The sequence below is a fragment of the Oenanthe melanoleuca genome, chromosome 1A (assembly GCF_029582105.1).
Source record: "Oenanthe melanoleuca isolate GR-GAL-2019-014 chromosome 1A, OMel1.0, whole genome shotgun sequence".
In the NCBI taxonomy this organism is placed as follows: Eukaryota; Metazoa; Chordata; class Aves; order Passeriformes; family Muscicapidae; genus Oenanthe; species Oenanthe melanoleuca.
The window spans coordinates 8,103,476-8,123,223 of NC_079334.1; the positions used below are offsets into that span (position 1 = coordinate 8,103,476).

A 19,748-nucleotide genomic window follows, 5' to 3' on the forward strand; every position below is an offset into this window, starting at 1 on the left:
ACGAAGGAGATGTCAGACCTGACCGGCACCATGCCAGGAGGAGAAGACAGGCTGGCCTGACAGAAGGGGGGCACGGCTGCAGAATTAGGAGGCGCACAGGAATTGCGGCGCCCTGACAAATGGCACACACTGAGCATTTGCCCCAAGTTTATGTCCAACTCTTGCAAAATGTGGAATACATAAAACAGTTCCTGAGAAAGAATGTAATTTCAGCTTTGTGTGCTTTCGAGTCTAACCCCACTCTGGTCCGGCCGTGCTGGCACCGGGGGGGGCTGTTCGGGCACTTTTCCCGGCCCGGCGCACCGGGACCCCGCCGGAGGAGTCCGCAGGTGATGCTCGGTGCCCGCCCCCGGCCCGGGGGTGTCCGGGGCTCGTCCCGCCCCCGCCTCCCGCGGACTTCCCGGCCGTGCAGGCGCTGCCAGCCCGGCCCGGCCCGGAGCGGAGCGGAGCGCACCCCGCGGGCTCGCCGCGCTCGCTCGGGCCGTGACTCCGCGCTCCGGGCTGGGATCGGATCGGACGGACCGGACCGGACCGGGCCGGACCGCGCGGGTTCCCCATGTCCGCCGCGCCCGTCCGCTCCCCCACGCTGCGGCCGCACAGGATGAAGAAAGAGGAGTCGTTCCTGGGCAAGCTCGGCGGGACCCTGGCCAGGAAGAAGAAAGCCAAGGAGGGTGAGTTCTGCGGCGCGGAGGGGAGGAGGGAACGTGCCCGGGGCAGCTCCGCCATCCCGTCCCGTCCCGGTTCCCGCGGGAGCCGCAGCGCAGCCCCCGAGCCGCGCTTTGTTCGGCCGAGAGCCCGGCACGGCTGGGGACGGGCGTGGGGAGCGGCTGGAAGGGATGGGGGAGACTGGGACGGCGGGGGATGGATGGCAGGGGTGGGGGAGACTGGAAGGATGGGAGATGGATGGCAGGGATGGGGGAGACTAGAATAATGGGAGATAGATGGCAGGGATGGGGGAGACTGGAAGGATGGGAGATGGATGGCAAGGATGGGAGAGACTGAAGTGATGGGAGATGGATGGCAGGGATGGGGGAGACTGGAATACGGGAGATGGATGTAGCAATGGAGAAACTGGAACGGTGGGAGATGGATGGAGTGATGGGGGAGACTGGAATAATGGGAGATGGATGGAGTGATGGGGGAGACTGGAAGGATGGGAGATGGATGGAGTGATGGGGGAGACTGGAACGGTGGGAGGTGGATGGAGTGATGGGGGAGACTGGAATAATGGGAGATGGATGGAGTGATGGGGGAGACTGGAAGGATGGGAGATGGATGGAGTGATGGGGGGGAGATGGATGGATGGCAGTGATGGGGGAGACTGGAATGTGGGAGATGGATGGAGTGATGGGGGAGACTGGAATGGTGGGAGATGGATGGCAGGGATGGGGGAGACTGAAGTGATGGAGAGTGGGACATCAGCCCACGTCGCCTGTCTGGGATGGTAAACCTAAAACCCCTATTGTGCTATAAAATAAATTCCTGGTGACCAACGAGACTGTGGCTCGTTTTCTTGTGGTCTGAGAGCTGAGGTAGCCACGAGGGGATGTTTCATTCCAGGTCCCTTCATCCATAGGCTTTACTGTGCCCAGAGAGCAGGTACATCCATCCCGCCCGCCTCACTCTGAAGGATCCCATATAGGCACACACAGCCCAGGGTGTGCATGTGGGATGTCCCTGCTGGTGCCACCTGGGCAGGGAGGTTGAGCCTTCCCTTCCCTGCAGAGAGCCTGGAGAAGCTCCCCAGCCCGAGCCCAATGGACCAGCACTCACAGTGGGGGCTCAGCCCCTGCTGCACAAATGAGGCGTGGGCACATCTGGGAGGTGCCTGGAACCCCATCCCTCGCCTGGGGCTGTGTGCTGATAGCAGCCTTCTGCTGTTGGGGAAAGGGAGGTGTCTCATTGCTGGAACTGATAAAGCTGGCCCAGTCCTGAATGCTCAGAGTGCCCTTCCTCTGAGTGCAGTGCCCCAGGCATGGTGTGTGCTGCTCTCTCCAGCTTCCCTAACTCCCCAGGACTGGTTTCTGTGGAGGTGCTGCCTCTGTGTTATCCCCAGACTCCCCAGGACTGGTTTCTGTGGAGGTGCTGCCTCTGTGTTATCCCCAGACTCCCCAGGACTGGTTTCTGTGGAGATGCTGCCTCTGTGTTATCCCCAGACTCCTGTGGAGATGCTGCCTGTGTGTTATTCCCAGACTCCTGGCATCTGCCAGCAGGAAATCTGTGTGTCCTTGCCCTATGGCATAACACAGATGTGACTTGATGGCTGGTTAAAGCTGGCCTTGGTTTTGTCCTAGTGTCTGCTGTGTGCAGGCTAGGCATGTAATTCCAGTTTCAGCCTCCTTTCAGCTGGCTGTTGAGAATGTTTTGCCCACATTAAGTCTATGAATTGCCAGCAACATTCAGAAGACAGCTTTTTAATATTTAACAACACAATATTAGGCCTTGAAACCTGGCTCAAGGAAATTGTTTCCCTTTCCTTCTGCTGCCTGTTTTGGTGTGGCTCACTGGTGTTTCCTTTATTATCTATTTTTAATCATGTTTCCCTGACGTGCTTCTGCTGAGGAGCAGCAGAAGCAGTTGTGCCTTCCTGAGATGATCTCATTTGCTTCCAAAGGAAGATGGTGGAAAAAAAATTCATCTCTGGCAGTGCCCCAAGAAAACTGCATGTCAAAAGTGGCTTCTAAGCTGAAACAGGTTGGCAGCTTCCCTTCTTAGGCATTTCAGCATCACTGGGCTGTGTTCTTGAGGTGACCACTTTGAGCTGGTTCTGCTGAGTTTGCCTGTGGTTTTACCTCCTTGTGTGGCCATGGAAGGGCCTCTTTTGGTGGCTGTGCCTGGTGCTTGGTGGGGAACCACATCAAAGCTTCCCAGCCCTGCTGCTGTGATGGGGAGGAAGCTGCAACACGAGGGGCAGCTTTTTGAGTGAGGATTCCTTCCAGTCTGAGATGCCACTGCTGGGTGGGACATTCCCTGGTGCTGCAGGCAGCCAAGCCCCTTGGTTGTGAAGGGAAATGTTTTTTCCCATTGTGGGGCAGCTCTCCAGTGGAGGCTGTCCCATCTTGTGCAATGGGATAAAAGTGATGAGCTGGAACGTGGCTTGTGGTAGGGCTTGGGCAGTCCAAGGAGCAAATTTCAGGGCTAGAAACTACATTTTTTTAATATGAGTGTGGAGCAGAGGTAAACTGGAAGGTTACTTCATCTGAGTGGTGTTCCTTGAATGAGTTGGTAGGAGCAGATGTGGTCAGTGTTTCCCCATGTGCTCAGCCCTTGGGAATTCCTGGCCCCCCTCCAGCTTTCTGCTGGGTTTGCCTGAGGGGACCAGCAGAGGTCAGAATGATCTTCCCAGAGTAAATCCTGCCCTCTCCAGGCAAATGAGGATGCTGGCTGCTCGTTTGGCACAGCCTGAAATCACCCTTGCCTCCATCAGCACCAAAAGCTCAGGGCTCTTTACAACCTCCTGCTTGATTTCACTGCCTTTGCATTGCAGCTGTTGCTGTCCCAGCTGTGCTCATTCAGTGACCTTTAACAGGGTCTGTGTGAGAGCTAAAAATCCACTTATATCAATCCTGTTCCTTTCTGTGCCCTTCTGAGCCACGCAGCTCAAAATCATACTGAACAAATTTTCATTTGTGGCTTTCATTTCTTTAATCACAGGTTGTAAATAACCATGATGTGCAGCTGCTAATCATGAGCATGCATATTTATTTATTTTTTTTTTTGCTAATGACTTCATAACTTGCTGCAATGTATTTTTGGAGAGGGTTTTTAGGCAGCCTTGGCTCAAGAGAAAGAGCAGCTCGTGGGGAAGCTGTTTTTACCCTGGTTTCCTATGGAAGGCGACTGAGTGATCTCACTGTCTGTTTGGCTCCTCCCTTCCTCTTCCTTCCCAGGAATATTTTTAACCCCTAGTTTGGGTAAAAATGCCCCAGGGAGGAAAGTCTTGCTGATTATTAATGCCTGCAGGCTGTGTCAAAATGGGTCAGCAGTGAGTATAGGAGCACTTTAGTGGAGCTCTGCAGCAGGAAAACCAGCAGAGGAGCTGAACCCCACCATGCTGGTACTGGAGAGCCCACAGGGGACAGAGAAAGGGCAGGAAAGGCCATGGGACAGCTTGGAGGGAGATGTGTGTTCCTAATCTCCCAGTCAGTGGTGATGCTCACCCTTAGGGAAGTGGGATGTGCCAGTTCCAGCGCGCTGCGACCGCTTTGGGTTTTATTTTCTCCCTGGCCCCCATCTAGGCCACGTGGGAATCTGCCAAGTTTGCCTGATCTTACTGTTCCCTGGCTCTGTCTTGTCATATCTGAGGTTTAGGTTGGATATTGGGAAGGAATTGTTCCCTGTGGGGGTGCTGAGGCCCTGGCACAGGTTTCCCAGAGCAGCTGTGGCTGCCCCATCCCTGGCAGTGTTCCAGGCCAGGCTGGATGGGGCTCTGAGCAGCCTGGGATAGTGGAAGGTGTCCCTGCCCATGGCAGGGGGATAGAATGGGATGGGCTTTAAGGTCCCTTGCAACTCAGAGCATTCCATGATTCTGTGATTTTGGTCTTTGGAGCCCCAAAATCTGCTTTAAATGCCTTAGAAAACTGCTGGGGTGCTGGCAGGGCCCATAGAAGGTACAGTTTTTAACCCAGCTGATTCCTTAGCTTCTTTTCAGGCTTTGTAAAAGATACTGTTTCAGGCAGTGCTGTGTTTCAACTTCATCTGCAAGTGGAAATTGAAAAAAATCTGCCCTTTCCTGTTAGTCAGAGTTATGTTGCTGTACTGAAATAAAGGAGGAGGTTTGCTGCAAGCTTCACTCCCAGCATCCTTGCAAAGCCTGGTTTTCTTTCCTCATAACACACTGTATGGAAGACCTGGGCAGCAGGTGTTTGGCCAGATGAGCTTGCTTTTATTGTTTCTATATGTGTGAATAGCCAGGATGGGGGAGTCGGTGAGAGAAATGAAACAGAATCAATTGCTTGGTGCTGCATCCCAGTGACACGACTGAGGGTGGGCACAGGGGTAAGAAAAGTGCCATTTATTTGTGCCTGATGCAATCTGGAGAGGGGAGTGAAAGAGAGCAGGATTATTGCCACAGGAGCTGAATAAGGGGAAAGTTCTGTGCACACCAAGGGTGGCTGAGGTGCTGTTCTTGGGATCTGTGTCTTGGTGTCACAGTGACACATCCTGATGGTGTCTCACTGCCTTCTTCATTTACTTCCCGTGCTCACAAGATGTGGCAGTGAATTTTTAGGCAGATGGAGACACAAATACAGAATGTGTGGAGTCCAGTTCTGTTGTCCTGCTCCACACAAGTACATTTGCTGCAGACTGAGAGGATGCTTGGCTGGAGAAGTGTGTCTGTGCATTGTGATGTGCTACTGCTGCTGAAATGCCCCCCCAGAAGGTGAGATGAGTGCTAGTTAAGTAGAATTACTTGCTCTTTAAGAAAGGAATTTGCAGCTCCTTTCTGCAGTAGTAGTAGTTATATTGAAGCTACATACTGTTCCAGATATGTGTGTATATATAGAAAGTCTGTGCAAACACACACAGATTCATATTTCAACCTCAATTTATTATCCTTTCTACCACTGATTTAAACTGACCTAAGTTCCCAGTTGGAATCTGTGTAGCCTAATTGCTGTTTCTCCTCTAGGAACTCTGTAGCTGCACTTATGCCAGGGTGGTTCACCCAGTGCAGCTTTAGGCACAGTATCCTGGTGAGACAAGAGAGCTTGGAATTACAGCTCCAAGTTTTCTTCCAGACAGGATGCAGCAAGACACACAAAATAGCTCTGTAGCTCTTCACTAGTGTTGAAGGAATGCCTTGCCTTCCTATAAGGAAAACAGGCATTTAAAAGCAGTTTTTTTTCCAGAGCTGCAATTTTTAAAATAAGATTCATTGTGAGAACACTGTTAAGGTTCATTGTAAAACCTTCAACACTTCCAGTTCTCCAATTTCAGAACTCCAATCCTTTTCTCCCTAAAGTCGACCCGTATTTCAGAGCAGTTGTTCAATGATACCTGTTGTAATTTCTTCTGAAGGATTTATTAATTATGACAGCTGGGGAGGGACTTTTAGGAGGAGGCATCTAGCTGTGTCTGCTCCAAGGAGTGTGTGGGTGAGCCCTGTGAGACTCTGATGTACTGGAGAGCTGCATTTGGACTTGGTGGGAATGGAGGGAGCTGCAAAGCCACAACTCATGGAAAGTCTGTGCAGGAAGGACTCTGGATCTCCCTGGTGAATCTGTGCAGTGCATTATCACGAATGCATGGATCCTACTGACTGTGTGCTCATGTTTGTAAGAGCTGGGATATTTAGATCACTTTATTAACATATATGCATCCTACTGATTTAGCAATAGGGTAATCCAGAAGAGAGAGTGTAATTATGCATAACAGTGCTAAATGCCTTTTTATGTACTTCAGGAACTGTGGATCTGAAAACAGACAGAGCTGGTGGAGTTTTCCAGTGCACTGCTCTGAGCTTTGGATTGTACTTTGATGTTGGGAGATTTGGGAGATTAGCTGGCAAGCTTTTTTCATTGCAGAAGCATGTCAGAACAACTTGCTGCTAAGGGATCCAGGCTTATGTGGTCTGAGGCAAACCCAGGGCAAGGCAGAGTCTGCAGGAATTGGTGTTTCAGCAGCCACAGCTCTGCTGTTCAGCTGGAAGGAGCTTTGGTGTGTGCCTTGTGCACACAGGTTTCATGTCACAGATGAGGAGATCCAGGTTTGTAGCTGTAGAAGTCCAGCAGAGCTGCTACTTCAGAGCTGCCCATGTGGGATTGGGATGCCAATTTGCTGTCTGCTTCCAAATGCAGCCAGTCAAGTGCACAAATCTCTTGGGCATCACTAGAAATCTCAGCCTGTGAGATCCCTGAGGTTGTCTCTGTCAGGGTTCCTGGGATGTGGTGTCTCAAAGGGGAATGTGGCCATACAGAGACACTGACATGTTTCACAAGAAGGAGTTTTCTGCCTCACCTGCAACATCATTGGTTTGTGATCCTTGTCACTCCTGCAGTGCAGGAGGGGCTGTGTGTGCCCTCCAGCTCCTCTCAGTTGTTTCAGGAGACCTGGAGGTCAGCAAGGAAGAAGGAAGGGAAATCAGCCATGTTCCCTGCTTCCCAAAGGCTCCTCCTTGTGCTGACCTCTACTCATTAAACAACCCTAACTGCAGCACACCTCCAGCTTGTTTAAACTAACAGCATCCAGGTTTTTTTTTGGAGAAGCCAGCTGCTGGAAGGTCATTGTGTTTGGGCAATGCTCTCAGGGACAGAGTGGGATTGTTGGGGTGTCTGTGCAGGGCCAGGGTTAGGCTTTGCTGCTTTGTGGGTCCTTTCCAGCTCAGGATATTCTGTGACTCCGTGGTGGCTGTAGCATCCCTGTTTCTGGGTGGTGTCACAGGCTGTAGCAGCACTCCTGCCCTGCTGGGGGAGTGCAAGGGAATGACAGGAGTGATCAGTGGGACAGCACTGCTCATCAAGGGGCTCTCCAGGCTGCCTTCAGGAGGAGTTCCTGCACTGGGTGCTGGAGCTCTGCTCAGGACAGGCTGTCAGCGCAGGGCTCTGAACAGCAGCTGTGTGTGAGCAAACCCTTCTTGCATTTGGGCACAGCACTGATGGGAAGAGGGAACAAACCTCTGTGTTGCACAGCTAACAGACCAGTGGCCAAGGGATGTCTCCAGGGTGAAGCTTACTGAGCTCAGGTGTAGATTTCCTGATTTGTACTCTTCTGATGGCCAGGCAGAAAGCTGCAACCTGAAATTCGTGACTTCTGTTGTGTGTGTGTCTGGTTTGGCTGGAACAGGATGATGGAAAACACGTGGTGTCAGCCTTTTGTAATTTGAATCCAGGGAAGTCTTGCTCTGAAAACCAGATGTGGAGAGAACATGCACACCTGGCAGCACGTACTGGGAGCAGTGGGTCTGTGTGCTCCAGGCCCTTAAATCTCTGTCACTTCCTCCTGGAGGAACAATGGGGCTCCTGATTATAAATCCTGGACACTGATTTGTTTCCTTGCACTCTGCAGAGCCCTCTCTCTCTCCACAGGCCTCAGGCTGAGAGGAGAGGCCATGGGATGAGATTATGGGTTTGGCTTTTCTGTTGGTGAGTGAACTGGGAGTTCAGTTCTGCCTCTCAGTGGTTGTTTCTCCAGGTCAAAAAAGGTTTCTCTATAATCCCCTGTCTGTCTGGCAATCAGATACAGACTTCTATAAAAACTCTTTTCAAGGTATGCTGCATGCTGGTTATAAAACAAGCAAACTTTTCTGGCTCCTGGAATCCCAGTTCTTTCTGTAGTCCCTCTTTCATTGTGTGGTTGAACCATCATTAAATCCACTGAAAAAAGAAATAGTGTATTTTCCATTATAGCTGCCATATGGCCTTACTGCTAATTTTTAATTAGCTGTGGGATGGTTGCATACACAGTTTATTTGGAGTAAGGAAGGAGACTGAGAGCTGGATGAGGAGATGTCTGTGTAGAGGCATGGTGTCTTTTTTAGTGTCTTTAAATAGAAGAATGTGTAATCCTCAGTGTTGTTCCACTGGGTCTGTTTGGCAGATGCATGCATTTGTGCCATTAAACAGATGCAGACACTTCTGTCATTTTTAAAATAGAATAGTGTTGTTTACTTCTGGCTTGCCTAGTCCAGCAGATGGATCTGAAGGCTTTGCAAAATTGACAGGGTTTTCTTCAAAAATGATAGGCAAAAGTAACCATTTGCACTTAACATTCTCCCACAGGAACAGGGTTATGAAATTGTGCCTTGGGATTGCTGTTTGCCTTCTTCCCCTTGTATGGCTCCCAGTATTGTTATAGTGAATTGGTTCCACTGGAAACTTAGGCATGGCAACACTGCAGAATTTGGTCTGACAGGAATCTTGCTGCTCTACTTAGAATTCTGGAGTTAAACTGCAAGAGAAGATCGAGTCCAATTGTCCCCCCAGCACTGCCAAGTCCATCCCTAAATCATGTCCCCATGTGCCTTTTTCATTATGTGCCCCCATTGGCTCCAATAAAAGGTGGAGATTTTCCTTAGCACTCCTTTTGCTACAGATAAAATATTTTTATTGTCCTTTATAGCAGTACCCAGATTAAGTTCTAGCTGGGCTTTGACCCCCTTAATTTTCTCCCTGTATATCCTTGTAGTCCACCTGAGTTGCCTGCCCTCCTTCCAAGGTGATAAACTCTTTTCCTGAGGAATGTCCAGCCTTCCAGGAGCCTTTGCCCTTCAGAGCTGCCTCCCAAGAGACTCCATCCCCCTTTGAGACTGATGGATCCCATCTGTCACCACCAGGCTTTGTGTCATGCCAACTGATCCATGATCAAAAAAATCCAGGATTCAAGACCCTTACCAGATTTGGAGCCAGGTATTGATCTGCTGGCTCTTCCTGCTGCCTCCCTCCTTGTTCTCTGCAGCTGGAAGGTAATTAAATTAGGTAATTAAATAAGCTCGTGCAATGGAGCCCTGTCATTGCTAAACTGGATTTTAATTGTGTCCAGGATGTCATGCTGCAAAATGGCCCTGCAGTGCCAGGAGCAGAGCAGATGTGCTGCCTGGAAAGCAGATCTGGTTCTGTCTGCCACACAGACTGTGGCTGGGTTTTAGTTTTTATTTTATTTTTGCATGTGGAAGGGAAGAAGCAGTCATGCCTGACCTAACCTAGTGCAGCAACAGTACAGCTTCAACCTGAATCTTTTAGGTCCTTCCAAGGAAAGCTTCTCTGATTATGTTCTCTTAGTTTGGGTTTCACTCTGTTTCTGAGTTTTTTGAGGGGCCCTTGTCAGGGAAAGAGACAGATGGTAATGGGAAGAGGAGAGGGACTGCCCTTAGTGTCCACTCTCTGCTGGATGGGAGAACACTCTATATTTGTTTCCATCTGGTAAAAGAAATTGCAGCTTTTAGTGAGGGACTTTTCTTCCCCTGAATGGCATTAGGTGTAGGTGTTGTTCTGCCCAGAATCTTGGTGGAAGGCATCCTCAGTGGAGCCCTTCATTTGCTGTTGAAGCAGTTGTTGGTCAGAGGTTTCTCCAAGGCTGCAGACACAATTTGAAGCTCTCTGGGCTGGGGAATTTTGCTCTTGTGCTGAATGCACAGGAGATGGGCACTGTTGTTTCAGGGGGTTTAGCATGTTGGCCAGATGATTCTGTTTGGGGAATGTGAAAAATTCCAAATCCATTGCAATCATGGACAGAGTAAGAACAGATGCAAGAAGAGGAGGGAAAGAATCCTCCTGGCCACACCTGTGTTGTGTGAGCTCTTTGTCTGTGTCCTGTCCCCTGGTTTGGGACTGACCTGATGTCTTTCAGATGTCCAGCACCACTAGCACCTTTTCTAGCTCACCAGTGCCAAGGCTCTGAAAGGGGCCACAGAAAGCTAGAACTGCAAATCCTGTAAAAACTTTGGTGTGCTGGGTAAATGAATAAAAGCAGCAGCAGGTCTTTCTGGTACTTTGTGAAATGTGATGTTTTCTTGTGCTTTGGAATTGCTTTGATTTGATTCTTTGGCTGGCTCTTGTTTTTTGATTGCATGTTGATATCCCTTGAGGGCTGTGCCTGGGAAGTCAATTGAAGGGCTCCACTCTTTCTACATAGACTTCAGCAGCTCCATTAGGAAATGCTGGGGCTATTTCTTACTTGAACCCAGCAGAGTTAAACATCTAAATGCTTTTATGGCAGCCACTGTCTCCACTGTACCTTCCCTTCATGGTCAGGCTTTTATCTGGCTCTGGGCTCTGAGTTCCAGGCTTTTACTGTGGGCTCTGTAGTGCTTTTCACTGAAGTGCTTGTCTTGACAGGCTCCTCTGGTGCTCAAAGCCACAAGTACAATAATTTCCCCCATATGACATGTCTGGAAAACACTGAGAAAACTCCCTTACACAGATCTTTCATCTCAGTTTTAAGACACTGCTTTCCTGCCCTGAGTGCAGGTAGGACACAGGAAAGGTGGAGCTGGGCAACCTTGGGATATGTTACACTGAAAACTGTGTGTAGAGTGTTTAGGGTAAAGCTTCTAGTCTGGAGCATGGCCTGTCCCTCCACTGGTCCTCTGGTATTTACTAAACTCTCAATGAGTGTGCTGCAAGTAGAGTTGCTCCATGTAAGTGTTTTTCAGGGTTTTCCTTTCCTTTCTGGGTGACATTTGGGCAGCTGCAGCAATGGGGCATGTGCACTTTTTGTGGTCTGCAGAGCCATTTATCTTGGCTTGTTCTTCCTGTAGAATCATGTTGCCCCAGCAAAACAGTTGTTTTTTTTTTTGAAGTGCAAGTCACATCTGCAGCCTCCTGTCCATCCTGGAGTTTGGCTGCCAAGCTCTGTCCTGCCAGCTGAGGAAGACAGAGCCTTGCTCCTGCTGCTGCTCACCTGCCATCAGAAGTGAGTCTGCCACTCTGTGCTTCTCTTGACATGTCCAGAAGAACAAACAGCATAAAATGTTCTCATATTTGCACAGTAAATTACTTTTGGTGAGGGTGGTGACCTTTCCATCCCTCTGTGCAGAGGATATGGGGAGTGCAGGTGAAACTGGCTTGGCAGATAACTAAGGGGGGTTCATTACCAACATAAAAATGAAGTGTCAAACCATGTGGAAGAGGTGGAAGTAAGTTGGTGGAGGAATGGGGAGCTGGTCACTTGTAAAATGTGCTAGCCTGAGCTGCAGTGGAGGCTTTTTTTGAAGCCAAGTGTTCTGCTTGATAAAGTTTGCAGGGCTAGGTGTGTGTGTGGGATGCAGAGGTAGAGCCTGTAAACTGAAGTGCTGTTTTCTCCCAGATTTCTTCAAGGTGCAGAAGGCAAGAGTTGAATGGATGGGCTGGGTGTTTTATTCCAGAGTAGTGCTGTTATCTCTGCTTCTGACAGCTTCTGCTCTCTGTCCCTTGGTGGTTTGCTTTCACTGGACCATTAAATAAAACTCACTTAAGCAGTGAGTTATTCTGGTTTCTGAAGCTGCTTTTGGCTAAAGGAGCCTTGTTGGTGCTTGGCATCTTGTGGAAACCAACCTGCTACATTTGGGATCTTGGACTGAGCCCTAGACATGAAGGTTCCTTTAGCTGCTTGTGCCCATCAGCTTTGGCTGTAGGAGTGCACCAAAGCCTGAGAGGATTTCCTAGGAGAGCACAGCATTTCATGGAGAATGGATGGCAGTGAACTGGCCTTGATGGTTTTCTTCTGGGAGTGGACAAAGCTCAAGATCTCCTTCAGTCTTTTCCTTTTCTTACCAGACTTTGTCTTTCCCTCTGCTCTCATACATCAGATTTGACTCCACATCCCCCTTTCTGCTGGAACTTGTTCTGGTGCTCAGGTAATGTCCTTGGGAGAACAACAACCTCCACCATTACTTCTGGGGCAGAAATGCCTCTTTCTGTGTTGGGAGGGGGAGGCTAAAGAGAACATTTTCCCCATTTTCAAGTAGAACTTGTGTGCAGGGGGAGAAGTGTAGCTTTCTCTGGCTGCTTTTAGGGTCCTCTTAAGCTTCAGTTCTTGCCTGGCTTTTCCCAGTCAAAAAAAACTTTGGGATTGAAGCCATCTATTCAGGACAAAGCAAGTGTAGAAGCTATGTGCTCTGTATCCTTGAGGGTATCCATCTATTATCTTTTTTAAGTGTAACTTTACAAATACTTTAAAACACCATTCCTGTCCACACTGGTATTTCTGCTGTTGTTGTTGTTTGGCTATTTTTCTGTTTGTTTGTTTATTTGGGTTTTTTTAGTTTTCTCTTTTAACTAATTTTGCCCAGCATTAATGTCTGTCTACACGGTAAAAATTGACTTTATATTTTTTTTTTGCTTTTTTGTCTGGCTAGTTTTCAGACACAGAGTTTCCCCACTCTGTGACATAATGTGGCTTCTGGAACCAGTGATGCCTGCAAAAGGAAGGGGTGAGTGGCAGGAAGGGCTCAAGATGATAACACCACCAAAAATGGAAATCTCTTTCCACAGACACCCCCCAGACAACTCCCTAGAAAAATAAGAACATTCTTATTTGTGAAAATACAAAAGCAGAGTATCACCCTTGCAAACAAAACAAAGCCCAAACTTCTTATAAACATTTCCAGCTGGCCCAAGCGTTGAATATGCTGTTACCATGCTAGATACATGTTTTACCTTTGGCAAAAATTTGGGAGATCTTTGTTCTGGCAGTCACAGAATAGATCAACACAGACTTACCTGTGTAAATTTTAACACATCAGTTTAAGCAAGTGTGGCCAGATCTTTGCAGCTGAACCAAAAGCATTATTACAGCCCTTTAGAAGTTGCCTTTGGCTTTGCTATTCCCTTTTCTTTTACTGCTTTCCATTTCTTTATGTACCAGAGTCTGGCCATTGCCAGTGCCTTGCCTGCTGAGGCATATAAATAATTTGCTTTATTACCACAGTTCTGCTTTGAATGCAGTGCCTTAATGTGGATTTGGTCAAGTCTTTGCCTTTGATCTGCCTGGGATTATTAATTCTCTGTTACAGTTAATGGCCACAGTCTCTATGAAAAGATCTCAGGGCCTTTTGTAAGTGTGCAGTGAGCAGTAATCTGAGCTGTGTGTGGCTTGTCTCTAGAAAAGAGTGCAGTGCAGCAGAAGTTTGGGCCTGGCTCTGAAACCTTCCAGTTTGTCAGTTTTTCTAGAATATGTGAGATTTAGTAAAAATGCCATTTGTTAAATGGGTCTAAAAAGTTTGCAGTTTTGAAGACAACTTTTTGTAAGAGTTTTGGTTGTCAGGTGGAAATTACTTATTTAGCTAGAAATTTACCTGAAAAGTTGGGATTGACTCACAAGATGGAAATGCATCATGTAAAAGTCCTGGTCAGGCAGCTCTGCTGAGCCAGCTGGGCTGCATGGGATAAATGCAAAGAACAGGAACCCTGGGATCAGTGTCACAGCAGCTGCTGCTTGCTGCAGGGTGGGATTCAGCCTTGCAGTCAGAAATAACAGAGCTAAAATTAAGCAGCATTTACCATCTGTGTTTGTAAGATGCTTGTGGTCAGTTTTTCAGTAACAAGGCTGTGAATGGCCAAGACTGAAGTGGCCTCTGCTGCTGCTGCTACCTTTTAAAACTACATTAAAATTAAGAGTGAAGGTAGAAAGCTGTTGATATCAGGTGACCCTTTAAAAAGGAGAAAGCTGGGACATCTTTTTATAGTGCTCCTGCTGACTTTAAAGGCCAGCTCCTGGCTTATGAGAAATCCTTGACAGCTCTGGTGGCACCTCCAGCTTTCTGTAGCTAATGGCTTGTGCTGTGTGCAGTTTGCCTGTAATCCCATGTCTGAGACAGCCTGCCTGGCTGACAGATGTAGTGCTGTATTCCCTCTGTGTGTCTGATCCTCTCATTCTGTTCCTTTGTTTGAAAGGCCAGCACACCTGATGTGACCTGATCATATTGGCTGCTGACACTGCCAGGAGATTCTCAAAACATTGCAGGGCTGCTTTCCTGGGGACTAGTAGAGAAGTGACCTTTTGCTTTTAACTAGAATTTAAATTTCTAGTTTAGGGTTTTTGCTGAAAGGCAGCCTGGGCTGAGCCATGCTCCTTCAGCCTGTTCTCAATGTCCTGCTCCTTCCTGCTTTCCCCTGCTGCAGGTTTGCTGTGGCTGGTGTGAAATGGAATGATCAGCTTTAGAGAAAGGTGTTTGACACCAGCAAAAGATCTGTGCCATCACCACAGGAGAAGCTGGCACTTGCCAATCTTTTAATATCCATAATCTTTTACAGTACCTTTGGGTTTGTGAAGGCATGGACTGAAAGACATTATTTATTGTAAATTTGCATTAAAATACCTGTTGGGTTCTCAGCAATGTACCTGTTGCTCCATCCTGATTATTAGCTGCCTCCATTTGCTCATTTGTGGGTTCTCTTTTCTTTCCAGAATTGTGGCTTTGTTTCCTGTTCCTGCTTCTGTTTCTTTGCTCAGCAGTGATAAGTGAATACTGGGGGCAGTGAGCAGGGAAAACCTCCTCAGCATTGTTCCAGCACAGTGGGAAAGGTTTCTGGAATGCTGCAGGTGTGGGGAATTCCCTGGAAAATTCGTGTTCCTGCATGCAGGTGCCTGTCTGCCTGCTGCCTCTGGGGACCCCTGTGTCCCTTGGTGTTGTTGGATACTGCTGGGAACCAGGGAAAAAGCAGCCTTGAAGCCTTGGGATTCTCAGGCTGCACAAGGATAAGGAATTATAGCAATGATTAAACACCTGCAGGGTGAGTGAGAGATGTGATGTTTGGCACAAAGCATGTTTTCAAAGAGGTGTTGCCTTCTTGGACCAATGAGCCTTTTCTATTCTGAATGGCATGAACTACCCTATAGAAGTGTAGTGTTTCTTTAAATAAAATCTCTCATTTGCTTCTCCATTACACAAGGAACTACATTGCATTATCCTTTTTGCTGCTCTCCTGTAGCCTCAAATGCAACACCTTGGGGCAAGCTGTGCCTTCACCAGCAGGTGCAGGTGACGTTCCTGGGAAGCTCCATGCACAGAAAACACCATCCCTGAGGTGCCTGCCCTCAGGCAGCCCTGCTGGGGGACAGGGAGGGATTCCTGGCTGGGACCACAGCCAAGGCTGTGTCCTCCCTCCTGGCCCCTGTCCCCAGCAGCTGGCAGCTGATCCCAGTGCTGCTCCCGTGTCACTGTGCCCAAATTAGGGGGGCAGTGCCTTATCCAGTTGCTGCCACTCCATCAGCACTCAGCCAGCCCGTGGGCTCTGTGTGTGACTGTCCTTGCTGGGATGGCAGGGCTGCTGTGCAGGAGGCGCAGGAAGGGAGGTAGGAGCACTCCCTTCGTGGCAGGAATCCCTCCATGGGCACCTGGTGTGCTGGGCTCTCCCTGGCAGGCAGCTTTGGGAAGTTTGCTGCTGGCACAGCCTTGCTTTGCTGGCAGAGGTAGGAGGGGATGTCTTGGTCCCATGGGACCTGGCACGGGGTCTGAAGAGAGGCATGAGGATTTCATGTGGTTCTCCATGTCATGAGGGATGGGGGCTTAGTACACAAATGTGCATTAATGTTTTATTCCATTTTAGTAAACTGATCAGAAACAAGGTGTTTTGGTTTTTTTTTTAGAGGAGTAGAGATAATTTTTATATTAAAAGAGTAAGTGCATCCCCTTATTTAAACTTTTGGGAATAAATCTAGATTAGCTGCATTTAGAAATACTCTGGCTTGAAATGTATAAATAATTTTTTCATATACATACACTGTGCCATGCATTCACTGCCCAGAGGAACTTGGCAGCTCTCCTCTGCACTTGCAGAGCACTGGGAACAGTGATGCCCTGAACATACTGAACACTTGGCATTCCCAGAATAACAGCACTGCTGTGATAATGAAGAGTGCTACATCTAGAAATAAGGCTGGTAGTTCCTAAATAAGTCTGACTTAATTAAAGTTTGGGCATTTATAGTCCTAGCAGGGTTTTAAAAAATCAAACTTCAGTTTCCACATGAATTGTCTTGTGCCTCTTGGTGGTATCACAATGCAGGAATTGTTGGGGTGAGAAAGTTCTAATTGGGAATAATGCAAACAGGGCTGGGTAATGCACATTGTTAGAGCTGGTTTGATCTGTTGTATGAGGTCTTCTTGCTCCCTGGTTTTTATTTTTGTTTGTGGACTTTTTCAAGAAAATGAGAAGGAATGGTGAAAAGGGGAACTTCAGCATTTCTTTACCAGCATCTTTATTCAGGAGGTTGAGTCTCAGCCTGAGGATGTTGTGTCCTGTTTGCAGTTGGGAACCAAGGGCCATAAACCACCAGGTCTCAAAATACCAGCCTGGGCTTCGTTTCTTGCCCTCCACAATGAGGATTTTAGTGGTGATCAGGATCCTGCTGTGAACCAGAATTAAGTAACCTCTTGGGGCTGCAATTAAGCAATGTGAGAACTTGTTTTAAGCACCTGTTTCAGGTTTCTTGGAGGGAAGGAGGGAGGATTGCAGAGTATTCTTCTTCCTTGTCCTCCTCTGTGGTGGTAGGATCTCTGTTTTTTCCATTTCTGTGAGGCAGGAAAACAGTAAGTCCTGATGCAGGATTTTGTAACCTTCACAGACTGCATGCTAATGACAAGCCTGTGGTGTGCTTTTCCAGTGGGAAAGGGGAATAATGACTGCTCTTGAAGGGGAGAGCTTGCAGGGATGCTGTGATCATTATTTAACTCTTCCTCCTTTTCTTTCCTGAGAAAAGTTTGCCTAGCAAACCTTGTTCATTTGGAAGTCCTTGCTTTTCCCTGGAAAGAGTGTGGGACCCCTCCCAAAGCAGACTGCACTACCCCGAATGCTGCCACAAGTCATTTTAGCTCATTTTTACCCAGAAATGTCACTGAAAATGTGGGGCTGTTGTGGTTTCATGTCCTGTAATCAATGTCATCTGAGTTTAAGGGGAGATGTGCCTTGGAGAATATCAGTGTTACAGCAGTGCTGGTGCTTTTCTTACTGATAAGCTCTGTGAAAATACTGAAGAACTATACTCAAATTTAGTTCCTTCCTAATGGCAGGATGCAGGGAGTATTTTAACATCCATTTTATTTATGAAGTGTGCTTTACTGAGCTTCCCAGTGAGAGTTGTAACTTTAGGACAGCTGGAAGTAAAAAAATTCAGATTTGTGTTCACCAGATCATGGCACATCTATTTTATCAAGTGGCAACGCTGGAATTAAATACATTTTCATCTTTATTCTGGGGTTCTCTGAGGATTTAATAAGGCCAATAGCAAGTTGCATGTTCTGCAGCTGGAAAGGGTGATGGTGGGTGGTGGTCATGCTGTCAGAAAAAGGGTTTGTTTTTAGTTTGATGTCTGCTCTAGGCTGGGGCCATCCCTTCCTTCTGGAGAAACAAGCACTCTGAGCTTGCTCTTACCACAGAATTGGGTAATTTAGCATAAATGTTTCCAGCCACTTCTGTGGTAGCTCTGTTTAATAGGAAGCTATAAAAGGATGTTAGTTCGATTTTATTTTCCACTGTGGCTGCAGTTCTCCATGTCATAAACTGTGGTCCTGTTCTGAAATGGATCTGCCAGATGTTTCTGTTATTAAGAACCCTGTCCCCAAGCCCTACATACACACCAACTTTGCATTTATTACACTCTGTTTTTTGTTTTTTTTTCCTTCTATCCAGTGAGTGACCTCCAAGAAGAAGGCAAAAATGCCATCAATGCTCCAATGAACCCGAGCACTGTGGACATCCATCCAGAAGACACACTGCTAGGTAAAGTTTTTGTGCTGCAGGGGTGGTTTGTGAAGGGCCCCACATCACTGACTCACTGCTGAGTGCAGATGGCCCAGCTGGAGCTGACAGGCTTGGAAGAGACAATTGAAAAAGGTTGCATGTTGCTTGCAGACTGGAAATTAAAAAGGCTAAATGGAGTTTGAAGAGCAGTGCCAAGCAAAGCAGTTTATGGATTCTCTCCCATGTCCATCCCCATTCCCTCACTCTGAGTCCCTGCAAGAGGAAAATCTTAATTTAATAGCAAAAAAAATATTAAAACTTGTTGAAATAAACCACTTTTGTCTTTCCTAGCCACATGTCTCCTAATCTATGGAATTAGTTGGAGCGAGCTAATTATAAAACAGTAAATCAAACATCAGGACAAATCATAAAAGAGTAAATTAAAACCAGAAAGTGTTACTCATTTGGATTTTCTGATTAGGAGAGTAGTAGGAAATGCAAAGTACTTTTTTCCTAAGATGTGGTCAAAGTGTTGGTTGCTCTGTGTGGCTGTGTCTGGACCAGTGTCTCCAGTGATTTCTCCTGGATACCACTAGAGCTGGGTATGTCTTTAGGAGATGCAGGACTGTCCTGCAAAGATGTGATCACCAGTGAATGTTAGACTAGTTCTGTGGTAAATCATGTCCTGTTATGGGTCAAGCCCTGTTCAGGGTTAGTGTTGTGGGTGTCACTTCCTTGTGATGGACTGCCTGACTCACCCTAGGCAGTAATGAGGAAGTAAAGGAAAGGGGTGGGGGACAGGCAGCAAAAAAAATTAATGTTTTTTTTTTTTTTCATTGGTTTGTGGAAATTTTTCAAGTGTTTAGTCAGCAGTGTCTTAGTTTTTAATAAAAATTAAGAGCCCTGGAAAATACTGACCCCAAATGTGTGGGTGAGGTCTAAGGTGACCAGTTGGATGCTGGTTACTAAATGCTGGTTAGTCAGCCTAGTGCCCAGGATGTGTCATGCTTCCCATCAGTGGGAAATCACTGCCAGGTTTTAAAGGGTTGTACTGAGCACTGTGACAATGGCCTGACCAGCAGTGATACCAAAACCCCTCCTTTGTTGTCCTGGTAGAAAGAAAGGACTGAAAAATCAATAGGAAAGCAGAATTGCATGTGACCTGCCTTCTGGCCATTAGAGAGCACTTCTCACACACCTCATCAGCAAAAGAAATAGAAGACTTTACACCTATGAAATCTATTTTTTTGTTCTTTCCCATGCACCAGCACAGCTGATACAGAGTGGGATAATTTTATTTCATCAGCTTAATCAAAGGTTGAAGAGTTCCTGCACTCAGGAGCACACGTGTGACCAAGTTTTGGGGAACCAGAGGGTGTAGGCACAAACTCTCAGCCCAAATCTCAGCAGCTGCACTGAGTCTAGTGCATTAAGCTCACTGATACTCTTCCAGGTGCTGCAATTTGGGATGGGTGTTTTCAATTAGAAGTTAAATTCAAACTGAGGAGAAGTAGAAAAGTAGTTCACTGTAGTTTTTGGTGTGTTACTATGAATGTGCCCCAGATGAGGACAGGGATTTTCCTGAACATTCTGCATAAGGGAGGGTCAGGGGAGGCAATCCTGGTTTGGGGAAGTGGGGCTGTGCTAT

General features: G+C 47.5%; 1 protein-coding gene across 1 annotated transcript in view; it reads left to right on the forward strand.

Annotated features, from left to right (window-relative positions):
- The first annotated feature begins 391 nt into the window (after positions 1-391).
- Positions 392-19,748, forward strand: part of PARVB (parvin beta) — a 48,260-nt gene continuing 28,903 nt past the window's right edge. The window contains exons 1-2 of the mRNA XM_056514975.1: positions 392-671; positions 18,050-18,139. Of these exons, the coding sequence (XP_056370950.1) occupies positions 557-671; positions 18,050-18,139 (205 nt within the window). The 5' untranslated portion in view covers positions 392-556. The remainder of the gene's footprint in view (positions 672-18,049; positions 18,140-19,748) is intronic.